Genomic DNA, 21,114 nt, shown 5'->3' with positions numbered 1-21,114 from the left:
CCCACATTACACATTTGTTCAAACACATGACAATTTGCAAATGTGTGTTTCAAGTAGCTGATATAAACCGCTTGATTCTCGAAAGATTCTGGTAGCTGTAATGTTCCAATTACATGTTACTCTGCAGCTCCAGGGATCAGAGGCCACTGCAATTGATGGAGCCAAGCCAGGCCTAGCTGTTCATCATTCATACTCAAAAGCTCGCCATCTGTTCCACATAAATGATGCAACAATGCTAGAATCTCCAACTGAGAAAAACATTGTCATCTGTAGATTGCTAGACATTAACAGGAAAATTTTAGGAAGTCACTAGAAATTTCAAAACATAAACTCCAGGAAAGTTACGCTCAAATACCTGGGAAAGAAAACTAAGAGTGATGTAACAATACCACAGAAAGTATGTCTTTAGAAAAACCACTACATGAAGGTTTGAATGTCACATGACATTCTGGAGGGGAAAACAGGAAAACCATAATATTCTAGAAAGTAAGTCAGAAATGCAGCCAATATCATGTATGAATTTTAAATTAAAGTAGAGGCAGAAATTGTTCCCAAAAGGTGGAGGTGATGTTTGATTTTTGATCTTTGATTTTTCCAGCTATCCAATAAAGTTACTAATTGCTCCCTTATGGAACACAGAGAGTTCTACCAACCAAGACAACTGAACATATGTGATAGATTTCTTTTGCAAACAATGATCAAATGAGAATGCTTCTGATCCAACAATCTGTTTTCCCTCAAACTTTCTCTTTCTTCAGGCAACACTAACTTGTCCTCTTCTAGTTCTGCTTCCAGTTTGAAAAAATGGAGGAAAAAAATCTGCTCAAACAGACACTCAGCAATAATGAGATTGAGATGCCGGTCCAGAGTGAACAAGTCACATTTAAAAACAGATTAAAAAAAAGACTAAAACTGAATCATCAGTATGTTGTCCTCATAGAAAGAGCAGCTTCTTTTCTAGACAAATAATCACACCTTAGCATTTAAAACAAACATTCTTTAAGTAGCACAATAGGCTGTGTGTTATTACACTGCCCTTCCCAGTGGATTGAGCAATCACCAAATAATAGCTGGAGAAACCAAGATACACCATCCTACATATTCTAGGATTACCTAGAAAATCCAGTAATAACCACATCTGAATTCTATAAGGTTTTGGATGCTTGAATATATGTCTTATCTTGTTTGGTGTGACTCCCTTCCATATGACTCAGCTTCCAATTATATAAATACTCCTAACTAACTGGGACAGTGTTCACAAAGAGAGGAATATCAAACTGTTGATATTGTTCGCTAAGTTTCTTTAGCTGACAGAGTCGTTATTCCTCTCAGGGTAGGGTTGCACAAGTTACTGCCCCCAAAAGTATATGTTCCCTGTGAATTTGAACTCCTCAAATACATTAAGCATTTACATATTTAATTCATTAATTTAATTATTTGTTCTTTTTTTTAAAAAAATCCTTGCCCCTGCAGCCCACTTCCATTTATTAAATTAACTGTACTAAATGGTGCCACTGAATACCAAATCGTGGTCTTCAAATGAAAATGTGTGCACATTATGGAACAAGCTCTGTTATCCACAGCTAGTCATATGATAAACTACAGCAGTGGGCATGGCCTGAGCCATTCACATTATTGCATCAAAAAATTGTATGTTCATTTACCGTCAGGTGCAAACAAGTCAGTGAATCTCTCTTTTGTTATCCAAGAAATACAGTTTTGTGGACTTTAAAACAAATATTTGAATTATATTCCTAGATTCTACAAATTGCTTCTGAAGTGTGCATTTCATAATAAATACGGTAGTCATAATGCATTATCGCTCAATGAACACCGTATTATTTTTAAGAAATGACAGTTGCTGTATGACACGTTTTCTAATAAATATGGGTGTGGGTATTTTCACTTTATTATCCATTAGTGACTTTGAATAAGAGTTCAAACTAGCCATTTGTTTACTGAACATGCACTTGTCTATTAACTTATTAAAGGAATGTAGCAAATGCAGCAAGACAGAAAACAAGTTTTGCTTCTTTGCTCTCACTTTTATAGTTATCAGGTGATTTGAATATATGGCTTATCTTGCTTATCTTAAATTAAGCTTATCTTGCATATGACCCCCCCCAATCAGCACTAATCCTCTGTGAATGACAAAGATATCTATTGCTTTAGCACAGGTTTCACTTTATTGTTCAGCTTCAAGAAAAAAATAATAGTCTTCAGTCAGTGCAAAAGATGAAATACTAAGCCTTCTCATTCATATTTTTTTCAGAAGCATACATCTAAGGTGTAACTACTGAAAATAGGAATACAGGTAATATGTAATTTGTTTCTGACTCAATCTGATATATTTTAGTACCGTATTTTCACGACCATAAGGCGCACCGGGTTATAAGCCGCAGTATCAGTTAACGTTATTTTTTCAAACTTTTTTCATATATAAAGCGCACCGGGTTATAAGCCGCACTTTTTTTTGCAACATTCATCCGCGCGCAACTTTCGCAAAAAAATTACTAATGAAATCGCAACATCTGCCACTCCTCGCACTCCGCACTACATGATACACCCCCCCGCACCGTTCGTCCAGTAAGGTCGGGGAGGCGTTGGGCAGAATTGGGAGGGAGATTTTCAAAGAAGCGCACCAAATATCTCCCGCGAACTGAATCTGAATCTCCCTCTTGATTTTACGCTCAAACTTGAAGCACGCATACGTCCCTCGCGTCTCTCCCTCTCGATTTTACGCTCAAACTTGAAGCACGCACACGTCCCTCGGGTCTCTCCCTCTCGATTTTACACTCAAACTTGAAGCACGCACACGTCCCTCAGGTCTCTCCCTCCCGATTTTACGCTCAAACTTGAAGCACGCACACGTCCCTCGGGTCTCTCCCTCCCGATTTTACAATTTGCAATTTAAATGCAGCCGGATTATATTAATGCTTATCATCCTGTTCGAAAAGCTTCTCAAGGACTCAACAGACTCTGCATTTCGCTCCTTTCTTTTCGCTGGAGTAAGGGCAGAATACGGGCAAAAGCCTCAGAGGCTACCAAGCATGCTCAACAGAAGACATTTCCGTCCGGGGCAACAGCGCAGAGACCATGGATTGCTCGAGATGTAACCGAGGGCGCCTCCTTTGCGAAGAGAGGCAAGATTAGGGCCCTTAATGGGAGAAGGATTAATAGTTTCTCGGGTTCAAGCTGCGGATTCTAACTTTCACAAAGAGAACTAAAGTTGAGCAGGTAATTGCTTTATGGAGGGACGTGTGCGTGCCTGCTCGCGGTCATTCGCTTGCAAGCTTCAAGTTTGAGCGTAAAATCGGGAGGGAGAGACCCGAGGGACGTGTGCGTGCTTCACGTTTGAGCGTAAAATTGAGAGGGAGAGACCCGAGGGACGTGTGCGTGCTTCAAGTTTGAGCGTAAAATCGAGAGGGAGAGACCCGAGGGACGTGTGCGTGCCTGTGCGCGGTCATTCGCTTGCGAGCTTCAAGTTTGAGCGTAAAATCGGGAGGGAGAGACCCGAGGGACGTGTGCGTGCTTCAAGTTTGAGCGTAAAATCGAGAGGGAGAGACCCGAGGGACGTGTGCGTGCCTGCGCGCGGTCATTCGCTTGCGAGCTTCAAGTTTGTGTGTAAAATCGAGAGGGAGAGACCCGAGGGACGTGTTCGTGCCTGCACGCGGTCATTCGCTTGTGAGCTTCAAGTTTGAGCGTAAAATCGAGAGGGAGAGACCCGAGGGACGTGTGCGAGCTTCAAGTTTGAGCGTAAAATCGAGAGGGAGAGACCTGAGGGACGTGTGCGTTTCTGCGCGTGGTCATTCGCTTGCGAGCTTCAAGTTTGAGCGTAAAATCGGGAGGGAGAGACCCGAGGGACGTGTGCGTGCTTCAAGTTTGAGCATAAAATCGAAAGGGAGAGACCCGAGGGACGTGTGCGAGCTTCAAGTTTGAGCGTAAAATCGGGAGGGAGAGATTTTCGATCTTTTTTCATATATAAAGCGCACCGGATTATAAGCTGCACTGCCGGTTTTTGATCAAATTTTAGGATTTTCAGTGCGGCTTATAGTAGTGAAAATATGGTATGTCTGCTCTTTAACTTCTAATAGATATGGAAATTGATTGTAGATTCTGATATGAGAATGCTCTTGTCTCCAGAAGCCCCTCTGATCTTTTGACGAAGATAAAACAGACTGGGGGGAAAACAAGCTCTGATTGGGTGTTACAGTTCAAACTGGCCAGAATCGTTAGCCATATTTTCTTACTGTTTTTTTTTAAAAGGCTGAGTTCCTATGGTTTGAACTATCAATGGTGAATAGATGGGCTCATGCTACCATCACAAATAGATGGGATTATGCTACCCTACAATAAAATTGAAACCAGTTTATCAATAAACAAGGTAATTACAATTAAAATTATTCTGTGAACCCAGTCTAGGATTGTTTGCAAAGCAACAAATAAAAATCTTCCATTTAGGTACAGTCACAAGCCACTAAAAGTTTGTTTAAGCACTCCCATCCATAAAAGAGCCAAGCTGTAGCATGCTGATATAAAAGGTGATACACCGAGAATTCCAGGAATCTGGACTTCTATGGAATTTTATCTGAATCATCGAGTATCTACTATGTATATCTCAAGTACTCTATAGCTACTAAAGTAAATGTGGAGGGGAGCGATTCCAAAGGCAAACACATAAGCAATTCTATAAGTGTCTGAATTTCCAGTATTTCAAATCTTAAGACTATAAAGCTAACAAAATTGCCTTGGGCAGTTGCTCTCAAATTATTCAACAGGGAATAAAGTTTCCCTCCAGTTGAGCTCAACTTTGATGACAATCTGATCATATCCATGTTGTTATTTTGTTTTGAAGAAAAACAGGATAATCCAATCGGTTAGCTGAACTTTTGTAGAGGAAGTCAGGATAATGATAATACACATTTCAAACCTGTTTTACTAGTCTTAATAATATTATATCAGGAAGTTGACTTATGAGCAGCTTCAATATAACCTGTAGGATTTTTGTGCTCCTATGGCACATTATGAAATTCTCACATGGGAAAGAGGAATAGACAGGCTCTTTCACTACTGATAAGCAACACATGATTTCAATTACACAGCACTCCTTATCTCTCTCAGTGGTAACCTCTCAATGGTACAAGGTAGCATTCTCCCTTCCAAGGGAGGAAAGGTGATGTTTGATTTAATGTTTCTTATTTATGCTGACAGATAAGACTGCATTTGGAACTAAGAATCTGAACAGTATATGCCTATTAACATTTCAGGAAAACCCAATGGCAACATAGAGGCTGGTCTGCATATATAGATTCTGGCTTAGTCTGTTGTGTGAACCCTATTACTATAGAAAGGGATGATATAATATATTATAGCATGTTTTATATAAAACATGTGCTCATCCAGATATTGCTGAGCATCCTAATTCAATCTACTAAGAACAAAACACAAAGAAATGCAAACTCTCTACCACTGGATTTTGAAACAATCTACCGGTAACTTCCTCCTTCCCAGTCTATTAATGTTTTAGGAGCATTAGTGCTTGAAATCATATTGGATCTCTTGTCCAATTATCCTTCATTTTTATTTTATGACTCCATTACAATATTAACTCGTAAATCCCCTCAGGCTGGTCTTATGCACTGCATTAAAAAGAATAACTTTTAATTTTATTAAAGGCATATGTATGTATTCTGCTCTGGGGAATATTAGGATTATTTAAGGTAACAGTTGGCATTTCAAATAGAGAAAGGAAGAATAGATTGGGGGATGTATTTGTCTTTTATTATTTTACTTCAGATTACTGCACATATTGCAATTTTGGCCCAATACCAATAGGAAAAACCCTTTAATCAAAAATTTTTGGGGGAGACTTGTTTGATCATGTGGCAGTGACATTATACTATAATAAAGCACAGACCTGCACACATGCATACAGGATATCATTGGTTGACTTTCTGGCATTCCCAAGAAAGGATCATTAAGCCCTTCCCCATAATCTTACTATATTGCAACTTCCCACACTGGGGAATAGGTGAATCAGTCTTAACGTTGTCACCACACTTTTCATTTATTTATTAGATATTTTGCTGCCTTTATTACTTTACAAGTAACTCAAGATGGTGCATATATCTAATACTCTATTTCCTCCTGTTTTCCCCACAATCAACAATTCTGTAAAAGGTGGATTGGGCTGAGAGAGTGTTTGTGACTAGCACAAAGTCATTCAGCTTTCATGCCTAGGGCAGGACTAGAGTTCACAGTCTCCCAGTTTCTAGCCTGCTGCCTTAACCACTAGACCAACGAGTTCTCATTCAGAAATAAATGCCATCCTTCCCGACATCCAGGGCTGGTGTTTTACTCCAGAGGGAAAAATTGGAAGATTCTCCTGCTACTACTATACTGTTTTTTTCTATAACATTGGAAGTGTAAGCCATGTTACACTACTTCTCTGTCAAATGACTATCCTAGAACAATGATAAAATTTATTGTACATATTAACAATTAAAGAACTAGTTTAGAATTGAAAACACACTAAGAAATTCTGCCAACTCCAAGAATGTTATGGGCATACGCATGTACACAAACATAATCATATACTTGAGATAAACAGTAACGAGAAAGAACAGTTCAATCTAATCCATAATAAACATATTTATAGTAATTAAATATAGTTCTACATCTCATTAATCTTACTACACAAAAAATGCTGCCTTCTACCTCAATTATAGCTAGCAGATCTTATAATTTCAATCAAGTGCCTTTGTTATTGTATTTGGATATTGTAACAGAATATTCTTATTTGAAAAGAAACTAGTCGCACTGTGCTCTGAAAGATTAAATCAAAGCTTATCTTTGTTCCATTGATAGCAGGGAATGCTGAATGTGGCATGACTGTGACTTACATCTTCTCAATCTTAATAAAGAGTAGATGAAAATCTATTGATCAAATTCATGACAGGCAACAAAGATCAATAACTCTGGGCCTATCTATGACACCCATGGAGTGGAAGGAGTAAATAGTAAAGCACATACATTAACCAATAAAATGAAACACAAGCAGATATGTGGTATGTCCATGAAAATAAGAGAAAAGAATGCAATATAGCTCTAGGAAGATGAGTTGATCATGTGGAGTTGAACATAATCAGGAACAAGCATGAATCAAAGTGGTGACTTTTTAAAGAGAAATCTGTTTCAAATATGGTTTATTTATATTTAAACAAGGAAAGCATGATTTTTTCACTATTTGTAAGAACGGGTTGTTAGGATTAGAGGATATAAAAATGATGGAGAGTCCTGACAATCATTATTTAGTACAGTCGGGAGTGACTCTTCAGTGAATATGGATATGGAATTGGAATTAAAATTAAATTAAATTAAATTAAATTAAATGAGAGTAAAAGCAGAAAGACTGGATGAAAAGTAAGCATTATTCCCATTTGAGGAAGTATTAATAGATTAATCTGAGAACAGCATGAATGTTAAGCGGACATATGGAAACAGGAAGTAAAAGCTATCTAAAAGAAAGTGAAAAGAATTGTTACCACATAAGTGTTCATAGTTACGCTAATGAGGAACATGGAAAAGAATACTTACTAGAGTGGTAAATGGAAAAAATATATGTAATATATGTAAGAGTAACTGCTGCAAAAATATGAATGACAGAAAAATGATTTTCTATACAGAGAAAATGATATCGGCAATAAGGTCAAGGAACAATTCTAGACAAAATAAAAACAGGCTTGGACATAGGCAAAAAGGAATAAACAGTTTTTAAGTTCTGAGTTCATTTGGTCCATCTGAATTTGCTATTGAAAAAAGTACTGGATAACTGAATTTGGAGGAAAGAAAAATTAGTTTAGAGACTAAAGTCACTTGGCAGTGAAATGGGCAAACATAAAATTTAATAATAAAACCATTTGTTCCTCCCTGCTGATTTGCTTATTATAAAAAATGCAAAACTTCCTTATTCTTGGCAACTCTTGTTATTGTTAAATTTTGGATTTAACCTATTGTGTGCAAAATCCAAATAGAGCTATATTGTGCTGACAAAAATATTGAAGGATATATTAACAAAATTTATAAGGCCACCCACCTCAAACAGACTGGGTGTACAGTATGAAAAACAAAAATAACCTCTCCCAACGATACAACAATAAACATACAATGTATAAATATAAAATACATCAGTGACCCAGCAACATAATATAAAAGAAGGCACAGCTTGAGGATGCACAGTGCTGATACTTTTCTTTGAGACAACCTCTCTCTGGCAGACTCACAGGGCCTGAGATTAAACACAAGTCATTGAAATAGTACTGGTGCCAGAACTGTAGGTTGGGGTGGGGTGTGCGCAATGGAACAGATCTTGGCTGCAGTGAGTTACCATAGCCTGATATTTCTAGAATACTTGCTATCTTTCCATTCTGGATTCTCTTCAGATTGTATAAATCTTTTGACTTTTTTTTCCATTCAGTTATAAGAAACTATTTGGCATTTAGTGTTTGGTCTCCAAACATTGCTAGAATTTGCTAGAACTAAAAGGTTTACTTGCTTTAAGTAGCAGGTAGCACCTGGCTGACCTTAGCTAATCTTGAAAAAAAAAACTTAAGCAGGATTGTTCTAGGTTAATACTTAGATGGGAGTAAAGTCCCATTAGTTATCAACTCAACCATGTTACACTAATTGTTGTAAATTTAATCTCGGTTCATAGCGATTACACTACAACTACAGCATGATAGCCTGCCTAGTATTAAAAAACAAAGTGTTTAAAGATGAACCAATCCTTGAAAAAAAAATTCAATACCATGGTGACATTGCTATAAAGAAAGAACACCCTGGACAGCACGTAACCATTCTAAATACACCTATCTTAACACCATACTTCCTTAAAAAAATTTTTTTTATTAAAGATAGGCATATAAAACTAGTAGAAACTACAAAAAAATAGTGCAAAACATAGAATTAAAAATGTAGCAAAGGGAAATATATATGAGTCCTCTTCTGTCATAGCTATCAATTTTTTTAAACTTATGATCTTATCTTAAAACACAACCAAAAATCTCTTCATCCTGTATCTCATTTTTGTCTATAAACTGATTCTTATAACCTCATCATTCAGTCCTAATCAGCAAAAGTCTACTAAAGGAAGCCAGAAATCACAATATAACTGCTTTAATCTTGATCAAATAAATCCACTTTATATTCCTTTCTTTAAATTTTGGATCCTTAATCCCTTCAAATAATATCCTGGAGCTTGTTTTCATTTTTTTCTTTGTTCCCTCACTAAATCCTTCAGACCTTTAAAAGATCTCTTTTGTAGATCTACTATAAAGAGTCTTAATGGTTTGCAACTTGTACATTCCTTTCAGTTATTAAGACATCGGCTGGTTTCATTTGTATATCCAAGGAAGCATCTTTTTCCATGTCAGTCTTGCAGCCCGGCATGTTCAAATCCACTTTCAGATCAGTCCCAGCCCTGTCGGGCAAAACTTGCTCCTCTTCCACATCATGTCTTAAAAGCCATTTATCTATAATGGCAGATACTTCTAAGATTAACTTCTGGAACCATTGCTTGCAAATAATTTCACATATCAAACATCTCAGTGTTATTTTGCTTCATTCTGTACAAATAAGTCAAATTTAAATGTTCTCCTTTAATTATAGTGCTTAGTTGCCTCTAACTCCCTCTAGAGTCCAATGTCCAAATTCTCATTCTATCATGTTTTCTTTAAAGGATGTAAAATGGCCTTATCCCACAGGAAAGGATTCCCACAATCAATTTCAAAATCTTATTTCAAATATATATGGACCCTAGTCTATTTAAAACTTTCAAAAATCAACATTCCAATCTCTTTTGCAAGCTAATTCCAAAAACATTTTCTAATGTTATTATACTTTTTTGAATATTTTTTGTTAAGGATTAAAGATACCTCACCCAATGCATGTTATCAGGCTTGTCAATTGAAAGATTAATAGTCGGAAAGTAGCTAAAAAGCAATTTTCAAAAGTGATTTAAGAATTACATTTGGCAGAACTTTATGTCCATAAGGCTAAATTGTGCTTGTGAGCTTGGTGGAGTCCCTAGATCAGGGATGGCGAACCTTTTTTGGCTTGTGTGTCAAAAGTGGGGGGAGCGCAGGGGGGGTCATGTGTGGGCATACCACACCCATACTGCTATGCGCATTACCCAAGTGTGCATGTGGGCATGTCCAGTGTGCATGCATGCACGTCTAGTGCTCCCCCCATCTTTGGCGTGCTTTTTTGACCTCCCTAGGCTCCAGAGGCTTTATAGGACCCTGTGGAGGGCAAAAGCACCCCTCCCACCCCCACAGAGGCTTCAGGAGCTTCCATAAAGCCCCCGGAGCGCGAAAAACCACCCTTTGGACAAACCCGAAGTTCAGGTACTGACTTCTGGTTTGCTCATAGGGCTGGTTTTAGCCCTATGGAGCCTCAGGGGACTTCCCTGAAGGCTGCAGAGGGCAAAAAATGACCCTACAAGCAAACAGGAAGTGACGGTTGGTCCGTAGACCCATTTTTCATCCTCCAGAGCTTTCAGGGGCCTTCCGGAGGCTTCCCTGAAGGCTCCGGGGGGCACAAAATGGCCCTACAAGCAAAGTGGAGTGTAGGGTCATTTTTTACCCTCCACAGCATTCAGGGAAGCCTCTGGAAGACCCCTGAACACTCTGGAGGGCTAAAACTGGCCCTACGAGCAAACTGGAAGTGACTTCTGAGTTGCTCTTAAGGTCGTTTTTTGCCCTCCACAGACTTCAGGGAAGGCTCCTGGAGGCTAAAACCGACCCTATGAGCAAACCAGAAGTACATTCCCGAACTTCCAGTTTGCCTTAGGGCCAGTTTTTCACGCTCCGGAGGCTTCAAGGAAACCTCTGGAGGACAAAAAAATGGCCTCAAAAGAAGGCAACACCTCCCATGCCCCGACAAATGGCTCCGTGTGCCATCTGTGGCACGTGTGCCATAGGTTCGCCATCAAGACCCTAGACTCTCGACTGTTTTTTTCATGAGGCAACCTCAAAAACCTCAGTTCCTATAGTTGACCTCAGAAGGAGCAACTATCTGGAGTACAAATGGATGTTCTCACGATCTCTCCTTTATCTGGAGAGGTTGCGCTGGCCGAAAATGCTGTCTTGCTCAGGGGTCACCAACCTTTCTAACCTCAGGGACCACTAAATTCCTAATTTTAAATTCCGCAGACACTACTATGATCTTCCTAATGACAGGGTGGGCGTGGCAAGGTGGTCATGTGACTGGGCAGGCATGGCCAACTCGATATCAGTCACATTGAGGGGTGCCTCTCCTGGCTCTACTTGCCACTCCTCGCCTGCCCGGGCTCCTTAGGAAGCAGCCACCGTGAGAAAGAGTTGGCAAAACAGCTGGCTCAGTTCAAATTGGATCTGACAGAGAAGGACGCTCAGCAGAAGCACCTCACTGAGGACTATGAGCATAGGCTTTCCAAGCAGAGAAAAGACCTGCAGGAGTGCAAGGCTAGTTGCCAGCGCCTGGAGACTCAGTGGGTTGAGATGGTCAGCCAGTTCCAGGCCATAATGCAATCCCACTGGAACGACACCCTCCAGCTCTTTGCCACCAGTGGCACTTCCCTCCAGCCTTCGCCCAAAGCCCCGCATTTGGAGGCTGAAGCAGACCCCAAGTTGGAATTTCTGCCCATCTCTGACCCACACAAAAAGACCCAGAAGGGGAAGACTCTCTGCTGCAACACAAGCAACTACTGCACATATTCAGCTCAGTGGCCGTAGTTTGAGGACCCCTGATTTAGTGCAATATAAAAACTGCAAATAATTTTTCTACGGACCATCAAAATTTTCTCGTGGACCACCAGAGTAAAAAATGCATTTTATAAAAATTACATCATCTCATGAATTATTGTTGTGATCACAACTAATGAGAAAAACAAAACAAAAACCAAGTGAATAATGCAGCGATATAGCAAACACCTAAGATTAGACTAAATTGTCTTCCTCAGCCTCTTTAAAAATGATGGGACTATAAATGTTCAGACCATTCAGCTAACTGCAAATTCAGGATCTCTACCAATCTGGAGAGCATCAGACTGAGGAAGCTGTATACCCAGCACATTTCCTATGTTGTCATTTTTGTCTGACCCTTCTGGGAAACTTTCGGATTATTGTATTAGGGAGCTATCAAGTGTTAAATCCTATCAGCAAATGTAATTAGCATATATGGAAGACGAAATACAAATAGTCACAACCATTATTCAGCTCTAATCAAACAGTGAAAACAATTTAATCTAAGGCTGTCTCCTACAATGTACGAAGTAAATTACCAAGCCCCACGGGGAAAGAAAGCCTTTGCCCCCTAGGTATGATAAACTGTATTATATATACCAAAACCAGTTTGCTTCAATATCAAAGCAACATATGCTATCAAGAAAAATTAATGCTAGCTGCATTTCAAACGAAATATTCTAGAGCAGTGAGTCTCAACCTTCCTAATGCCACGACCATTTTAATACAATTCCTCATGTTGTGGTGACCCCCAACCATAAAATTATTTTATGTTTTCCATATTTTTTCAAAAATGTGTTTTCCAATAGTCTTAGATGACCCCTGTGAAAGGGTCGTTTGACCCCCAAAGGGGTCCCGACTCACAGGTTGAGAACCACTGCTCTAGAGCCAATTTGTGAAAATGACTCTTGAATTATTGCTAATAATATTCCAGGGGATGTTGAATCACTAAATGCCATTTAGAGGTGTATTATTTTTTTCATTTATCTATAATGAACCTTTTCTGAGCAGGTTATATAAGGAGGTTCAATCCTGCTATGAAAGCCAAACCACATACTACACTGTTGTAAATATAATCAGGTGACAATGAACAAGCTATTAAAACTGATTAGAAAGATCTCCAGTTATTTGAAGCATTTTTGTTTGTTTTGTTGTAGTTGTTTATACCTGATGCATTATTAAATTGTATTGCTCATTTTATGGATGATCTAAATGAGCGTTTGTTAAACTTTCTTCTCTCAGGACCCTTTCCCACTTTTTTAAAAAATGCAGAGGATGACCACCCCACTTCCCAAGAGCTTTGGTTTATATTGGTTATATTTCATATTTACTATATTAACAATTTAAATTGATCAATTTGTTATCACTACTGCTTCTTTTGAATGCTGGAGGGAATTTTAATATTTTCCCCCATTAGCTGGCAAATAATTTTTAGTTCACAGACACAAGATAGTCTTGGGGGGGGGGATACAATTAATATCAAGGAATATCTACTTTTACTTAAGGGAGGGTCCAGATTTATGCTCTCATTTACTGTATTTTGTGTTATAAAACTGTCACCTGCATGTACGAATATCTGGAAAAAAAAAACCCTTGCCCCAAATCGTTTTATTAACATTTGTTCTGAAATGCAGGAAGGATGTGGTTGAATTTTGAACCACATCTTATTTGTCTAAATGTTTTCTAAGTGTTAGGAAGTGAGATGGAGCTGGGAGTTAAAGCCAAAGATAAAGCAAACAACATTCTGCCTCTTCAGAAAGAAACAGCCAAGAGGAAATGATTATATTTTTCCCGGCAGATCCGCCCACCTTCATTCCGAAAGAGATGTGCTGCTTCATAACAAATCGTAGCTCTACTATGCCTTGAAACGACACCATTCAGGATTTTAAAGTAAATCAACATTGTTAATTATTACAGGCAGAGGGCTAGAACAGATCTTAATTTTAATGCTAACATTTGGAGGGGGGGGGGGAGAACCACAACAAAGCCCAGAAATCATAGATGTTGTGCTAACCTCAATGAAAGAAGTGGAAAAACGAAGAGCACCCATTCTGAGATAATGGCACTGCAAATCCACCGCACTTTGGAAAAACACCTTGAACAAGCAAAGGTCTCAGCTGGCCACAGCTTGGCAACTTCCTTCTCCTCCCAGAAACCCAGCTGCTCCCAACATAACTTTCTGGTAATTATTAGCACAAACCTCTTTCACTCACCTGCCACCTCTAAAACAGTACCAAAAAAAAAAGTGGTTTGGATTTAAAATTACAGGTAGTCCTCGATTTACAACCACAATTGAGCCCAACATTTCTGTTGCCAAGACAGTTTTTATTAAACAAGTTTTCCTTATTTTACCACCTTTCTTGCAACAGCTGTCAAGTGAATCACAGCTATTGTTAATTAGTTACACACAGTTGTTAAGTGAATCTGGAATCTCCCCATTGACTTTGCTCATCAGGAGGGGATCACACAACCCCGGGACACTGACTGCAACCATCATAACTATGAATTGGTTGCCAAGCATCTGAATATTGCTTATTGCGGACATAAGCCCACCAGCGTGCCTACCATCCCTGTCCTACTGTCCCCATTTATTTGTACTCATTTCCTGTGTTCATGATCACGTTTATACTTATACCTGTTATCTCGTACATGTTTAACAAACCAAATAAATAAAATAAATAAATGGACATCCTGGATACGATGCCATGCTCATCAGGGTTGAAAACCGGTGATAAAAGTCACACACACACACCCAGTGCCGTTGCAACTTCAAATGGTCACTAAACAAACTTTTGTAAGTTGAGGACTATCTTTTTACACAGGGCAGCTACAACCCAAAGAGGAAATTGCAAAAATCCCAGTCAAAAGAGCCCTGAATCCAAAACCTCCTGCCACAAGGGACTTTTTTGGGGGGTGGGTGGGTTGGGGGAGCCAAGGCAGCTCTTCTTTGCTTAGCCCAGACCACGTGGGTGGGGATGAAATAAATGAAATAATAATACTAATAAATAAATAATTATAAATAATAAATGGAACATTGTATATTTTAAGAAGGTACTTGGTTGGTACCTAGGACCTCGACAAGCAACCATTAAGCACGATGGTATTTATGATGCATTTTTGAATGTTCAGTTGACTTGAGTTTCATGTTTCGTGAATAAAGTATATAATAATAAAAAGACACCGTTCAGGATTTTTACCACCTTTCTTGCCACAGCTAGAAACTCATGAAACTCAGTCAACCGAACATTCAAAAAAATGTTTATTTTTTATATTATTATTATATTATCATTATTATTACATTTATTTATTTATGTATTATTATTGGAAAAAAAGAGAGGAGCGAAGTCCGCTGCGGGGCCTCTCCACTCGTCTTCGGGGCGTGTTTCTGACACTTGCGGGGCCGAGCAGCTGCTGAGGACAAAAGCGCGGGAGTCCAAAGCTGCCCCGTGGGGAACCCTCGTGGGGGCTTCCCTCAGAGGACTGAGGCCTCCGAGGAAAGTTGAAGAAGAGCGACCTTTCCACCCACCCGCCCTCTCCTTCTCGGCTCCTGGAAGGCCGCCTCAGCGCTCCCCGCTCCACCTACCAGCTGCTGCCGGATCCAGCGCAACATCCCCTCGTCCGGCGGGCGGGCGGGTTGGTGGCTCCCAGCCTGCGAGTTTTCTTTCCCTCCCGAGAAGAAAGGCGCCCCGTCAGAGAGACCGGCGCTGCTGCTGCTGTTGCTGAGGAGGAGGAGGCCGCCGCCCTCTTTCGCAACCGCCGCTCCCCATCCGCGCGGAGGCCGAGCTCTCCTTCCCTTTCAGCGGCGACGCGGAAGCCCGTCCGCTAGCGGAGACTGCAGCGGCCGCCGCCACAAGGAAACTCGGAGCGGACGACGGGCACCCGCCATCATGCAGCCTCCCGCCCGCTTCGCCTCTCCCGCCCGACCCCGGTCTGTCAGCGAGGGCCGGCCCCCTTTCCCCCTTCCCTCCCTCCCCCCGCCCCCTTCCCTCCTGCCCCCTCCCTCCCGCGCGTCAGGAAGTGACGGAAGGGCGGGGAAGATAACGGGGTGGGGGGGGGAGGGAAAGAAGAGAGGAGCTCCAACCCGCCAATGAGAAGCGTCCCTGGAATGGATGTGGGAGGAGCCGGCGAGGGGTGGGGCGAGATGTGAGAAAAGAGGGAAGCGGGGGGGGGGGGGGAAGACGGAGAGTTGCACGTGGCAGAGCGGGAGGGCGGGAGAGACTTTTTGAGGAGCGCGAGGATGCTCTTTTTTCCCTCCTTCGCGAAGCTGGGGTTGGGGGAGCGTAAGTGGGGGAATATTTGGGGGGTGGTGGTGGAACGTACCACTTTTCTCGCTGGTGATTGAAGTAATTGAAGAAGGAGGGGGAATCTGCTAAGGAAATATTTACCTCTTCCTTTAAGTCTGTAGAGATTCTCAGTCATCCAGGGCATGGTTGTCCCCAAAGGTGCTTTTTCAGGAGGCAACGACTTCCTTGTTTTTTTTTCTTTTCTTTTGAAGAGGTTTTGCTTCTCATCCAAAGAAGCTTCATCAGCTTTGACAGGACAGTAGGGAATGGAAGGATTTATATTCCTTGCAGACAGCTGGTCATCGGCATCCTTTCAGAGGGCATCCTTTTTGCTATTCAGCTTGGGATCAACATCCTTTGAATGGTGTGGGAGTAGGAATGGATTTCCAGAGGAAAAATTGCAGACTATAGGAATCAGGAGTGTTTACTCTGATGATCCTGAGGAGATAAACCTGCAAATGCTTCAAGGACCCTCTAAAAGGATGCAAATGACCAGCTGTCTGCAAGGAGTATAAATCCTTCCATTCCCTGCTATCCTATCAGAGCTGAAGAAGCTTCTGGGATGAGAAGCTAAACATCTTCAAAGAAAAAAACAAGAAAGTCCAGTTATCTTTGGGACTACCTCCTCCTTGCCCCAACCTGGTGCCCTCCAGGACTGCAGATCTGCAGTGGGTGGAGGGGAGTTGAAGCCTTTATTGGCTGCATCCACACAACTTGCTTGGATCTTGCTCTAAACTCAGTTTTCTGCATTTGTGGAATGCAGGAGAAGCCCTTGGAAACTTTCCATGGGATCGTTTTTTCATTTCCGGAGTCAGAAACCTCATATTCCAGATCGTTGCGCCGGCTGGAGGATTCTGGGGGTTGAAGTACACATCTAAAAATTGTCAAATTTGAAAAACACGTTTGGTTTTTTTAAAAAAAACAACAGCTATTGTCTTTAACAACAATCTGAAGTACGATATCACGGACACCAGAGAGAAAATACGTGTATGTCTGCATATTTCGAATAGTTAAACTATCTGCCTTCCAAAGCAAAGTGCAAATATTTGTTAAATTAGCTATAGATTTACTTACAGACTTACTTACGGCTTACAAGCTGGAGATAGGTAACATAGTTGAACAGACTGGCTGACCAACTTTCCTTATATCAGCCAGCAATATTACATCTATTTTTCCAGCTGAAAAGGGTTTTGCTGGCTTAATCTACAATTAAAGCCGTTCCTAGACATAACATACGTTGTACTGTAGCCCAAGTAATTGCCGTCTGTATCCAAATGGATGTATTGAAGCAGATAATGACATAACTAGCAGTTTTATTCTTAGCTATAAAGAAAGTGGCTTGGGGGGGGGGGGGAAGTATCAAGCATTGTCTATATAGCATTCTGTCCTCTACTTACAAACATTCATTTAGTGACAGAAATTACAATGGCACTAAAAATAACATGACAGTTTTTCACACTTACGACCGTTGCACATCCACATGGTCACATGATCAAAATTTGGACACTTGGTAACTGGCATGAGGGTCATGCAACCTTCTGACAAGCAAAGTCAGTGGGAAAACTAGATTCACTTAAAAACTGAAAAAGTTTTCAGTATTGCTAACTGAACAACTGCAGTGATTCACTTAAAAGGTCGTTAAAAAGGAGCAAAACTCACTGAACAATTGTCCCACTCAGCAACAGGAATTTTGGGCTCAACTGTGGTCGTAAGTCGAGGACTACCTGTAATTTTTTTTTTTTTGCCAGCCACGTTTTGGCTATATTTTTTCCCCCAATGGTTGTTTTTTGCCTCTCAATTTTGTTACACAGGTAGTCCTCAACTTACAACAGTTCCAACAGTTTTTATAAATGAAATAAACATAGTGACTGTTCAAAGTTACAACAGCAGTGAAAAAAGTGACTTATGCCCACTTTTTCACACTTACGACCATTGTGTAATTCCCACGGTCATGTGATCAAAAATCAGATGCCTGATAACTGGCTCACATTTATGACGGACGCAGGGTCCTGGAGTCATGCGATCTGCTTTTGCAACTTTCCAACAAGCAAAGTCATTGGGGAAACAAGATTCACTTAACAACTTGTGTTTCCAACTTCACAACGGCGGCAATTCACTTAACAAATGTGGCAAGAAAGTTCGTAAAATGGGACGAAACTCACTTAACAAATGTCTCTCTTAACAACATAAATTTCTATTGTGGCCATAGGAGAGGACTACATGTATTAAATCTATCGATTTGTTCTATAATGTTTTCAATTGTTATATTGAACATTGGAATCACTATTCTGGAATATTCTCCCCTGAGATCTGTCACCCTATGCCTGGCCTTCTGGAAGAATCTGAAAAGTTTACCGCTTGGCCTAGGTCCCCAATAGGGGTCTTCTATATTGGGGCTGGTTGATCAGGTAGAGAAGATCTCCACCCCCAGACCTCCCATTGTCTTGGTTTTTATCTTTTTTATTTAATTTCTCTAATTTCAATTTTCTTGTGTGACTTTTTCCCCCAACTGTGCAGGCTGCCCAGAGTTCCTCCATCAGTGAGATGACTGGCATAATGAACAAACAAACAAATTAATTAATCAGATGTTCAAGATTAATAGAAGTTCAAGATTAATATAAAGATGACAAAGATAACCTTTATTATCATTTTTTTCTGTGAACACATTGGCACATATTGTTCTGACCCCCCTCGTTCCACACCCAAGCACACTCCGAGTTAAAGGTAAGTTATGGCATTTAATTAACAGACAGACAGGTCCTTGGCAGCAAACCGGCACAGACAAGCTTGGGCAGCAATAAACACAGATAAGGCTTGGCAGCAATCGAGGCTGCCAAGCTCATAACAATGTTCTCCGACATTCGATCCTGTGTTGACTTCTGCAAAGGGGCGTGTGCACAAATAGTCTTTTTATAGTCTGGAGAGGAGCCTAATGACCACCTGCTGAGTGCAATTACCTCCTGTAACTGTGCAACTGTTCCTGACGCCTATTAGCTCTTCGATGCCGTGCATCCAGGAACAACTCACTACTGGCATCCGGCTCACTCTCCCTTGTCTCCTCCCTATTGGTCCAAGGCTCAGGTGCCTCCTGGTGGCCAACCAGCCTCTCTGCGCCCTGCTCGGAGTTGGAACCCTGTCCAGGGTCCTCCACATCCTTCAGAGCCGACTCATTGGGTCCCTCACTGTCGGAGTCTGGTGGCAGTTCCAACGGCTCCTGCTGGGCCACAACACATATTAGAAAATGACATTGTAAAAGAAATAAGCCAAAATGTTGAAAGACCACCCAAGCAAACAGCAGTATCTGGGGTAGAATGTTTGAAACCAAGTTTCTGTTGCAATGATGGCACAGCAGTTTCTCACCTCCAGTTTGTTATTAACTTCAGCTTCAAGTAATCCATTTTATACTTCGAGGAACACATTAGCAAACAAAATAGATGGTAATGAGGGGTGTCAAATTCAATTTCATTAAGGGCCGCATCAGGGTTGTGTTTGACCTTGGAGAGGCTGGGGGGGCATGGCCGAACTGGGTGGGTGTGGCTGACTGGCCTGGAAGAATTTGAAAATTTTACTACCTCCTTCTTGCCCCAACCCAGCACCCTCCAGGACTGCAGATCTGCAGTGTTCACAATGATGGGTGGAGGGGAGTTGAAGCTTTTATTGGCTGCATCCACACAACTTGCTTGGCTCTTGCTGTAAACTCGGTTTTCTGCATTTGAGTGGGTGTGGCCAGCTTGATGCAACTCACTGGACGTGGCTGACTGGGTGGACGTGGCCAGCTTGATGCCGCTTCCCAAACTGCTGGCATGCTTCCTCTTCGCACCAGGCCGAAGCAACGGAGGCCAGCCCCTTACATTTTCCAGGACAGTCCAATGGGCCGGATCCTACCACATTATGGGTACGCATTGTATTTGACACTCTTGTTGCATATGGATTAGACTTTAGCCTAGTTGGTAGCCTTCCATTCAAGATATCTATATTTTTATTATTCTATTTCTATCTCATTTTTCTCTTGATGGCCACTTTCCCAAAACAGACATAATAGCATCATCCAGCCATTTTGGAGCCAAAAGAACAATAAGAACGACAGCCTTTTTATATTTGAACAATGACTAGGCAATATTATGAAGAGCTTCAAAGTGGCAATGTATACAGGGGGTCTTCCTTCATTTTATCATTGGCAAAAGCAGCCCTGCGAAGTTGGTCAGCCAGGTCCTTGTTGGTGGATAACATCATCTCCACTTAATCCACTGAATTGTTTCCTTCCTGGTGCAGAATGTAGGAGGGCTGACCAGTTGGGCATGGCCAACTGGTCATGTTGGGTGGGCTTGGCCATGGGGCGTGACCTAGTTGGCTTCCTGCACTAAGGTGGTGGTGGGTGGCATTTTCACCCTCCCCAGGCTCTGGGTTTTTTTTCTGAGCCTCCGGGAGGGCAAAAATGGCTTTTCCTGGGCTCCGTAAGCCAGAAATGGACCCATTTCTAGACTTCCGGTACTTCCGGTAGGCTCATCTTTCGCCCTCCCAGAGCCTCCGCATGGGCCCTACATGAACGGGCTGTGTGAAGACTCCTGGGAGGGGTGGGGTGGGGTGGGGTGGGGTGGGGGGTTCAGCCCGTCCTTGTCACTACCAGCTCGGTGAACCAGATTAAAATTAACATCCGGTTCGCCTGAACCAGTCCGAACTAGCTGAATCCCACCCCTGCTGGTGTCCTACTTTCTATCTCTGTTCTGCTGCCATTATGTTCGTCAAAGGGTTAAAGCTGGAATAAGCAAAGGTCACTCATTTTGGGATTGTCCATGCTAACTAATTTATTAATTATGTGCTATCGAGTCTTAGTGACTAGATAGATAAATTGTTTTCCAGGAAGATCTGTCTCCTCCTGACCCTTCAGATTTTCCAAAGGTACATCTATCGTTGATATACCGTAGTCGAATCCATCCACCTGTCCTGTTTTGGGTCCTGTTTTGGGTCCTGTTTTGGTCTTTCCTTTGATATTCTCAATCCACAATGTGTCCAAATAATGATGGGTTGAGCCTCGTCATTTGTGCTGCATA

General features: G+C 41.3%; 1 protein-coding gene across 2 annotated transcripts in view; it reads right to left on the bottom strand.

Annotated features, from left to right (window-relative positions):
• ATP11B (ATPase phospholipid transporting 11B (putative)) overlaps positions 1 to 15,721 on the bottom strand; it is a 95,593-nt gene extending 79,872 nt beyond the window's left edge. For both annotated transcript variants that reach the window (XM_032225031.1, XM_032225030.1), the window contains exon 1: positions 15,364 to 15,721. In XM_032225031.1, coding sequence (XP_032080922.1) covers positions 15,364 to 15,390 — 27 coding nt within the window. In that variant the 5' untranslated portion in view covers positions 15,391 to 15,721. The remainder of the gene's footprint in view (positions 1 to 15,363) is intronic.
• Positions 15,722 to 21,114: the final 5,393 nt, after the last annotated feature.

Source organism: Thamnophis elegans, chromosome 10 (assembly GCF_009769535.1).
Source record: "Thamnophis elegans isolate rThaEle1 chromosome 10, rThaEle1.pri, whole genome shotgun sequence".
Lineage (NCBI taxonomy): Eukaryota > Metazoa > Chordata > Lepidosauria > Squamata > Colubridae > Thamnophis > Thamnophis elegans.
This window is presented reverse-complemented; position numbering and strand designations above follow the sequence as displayed.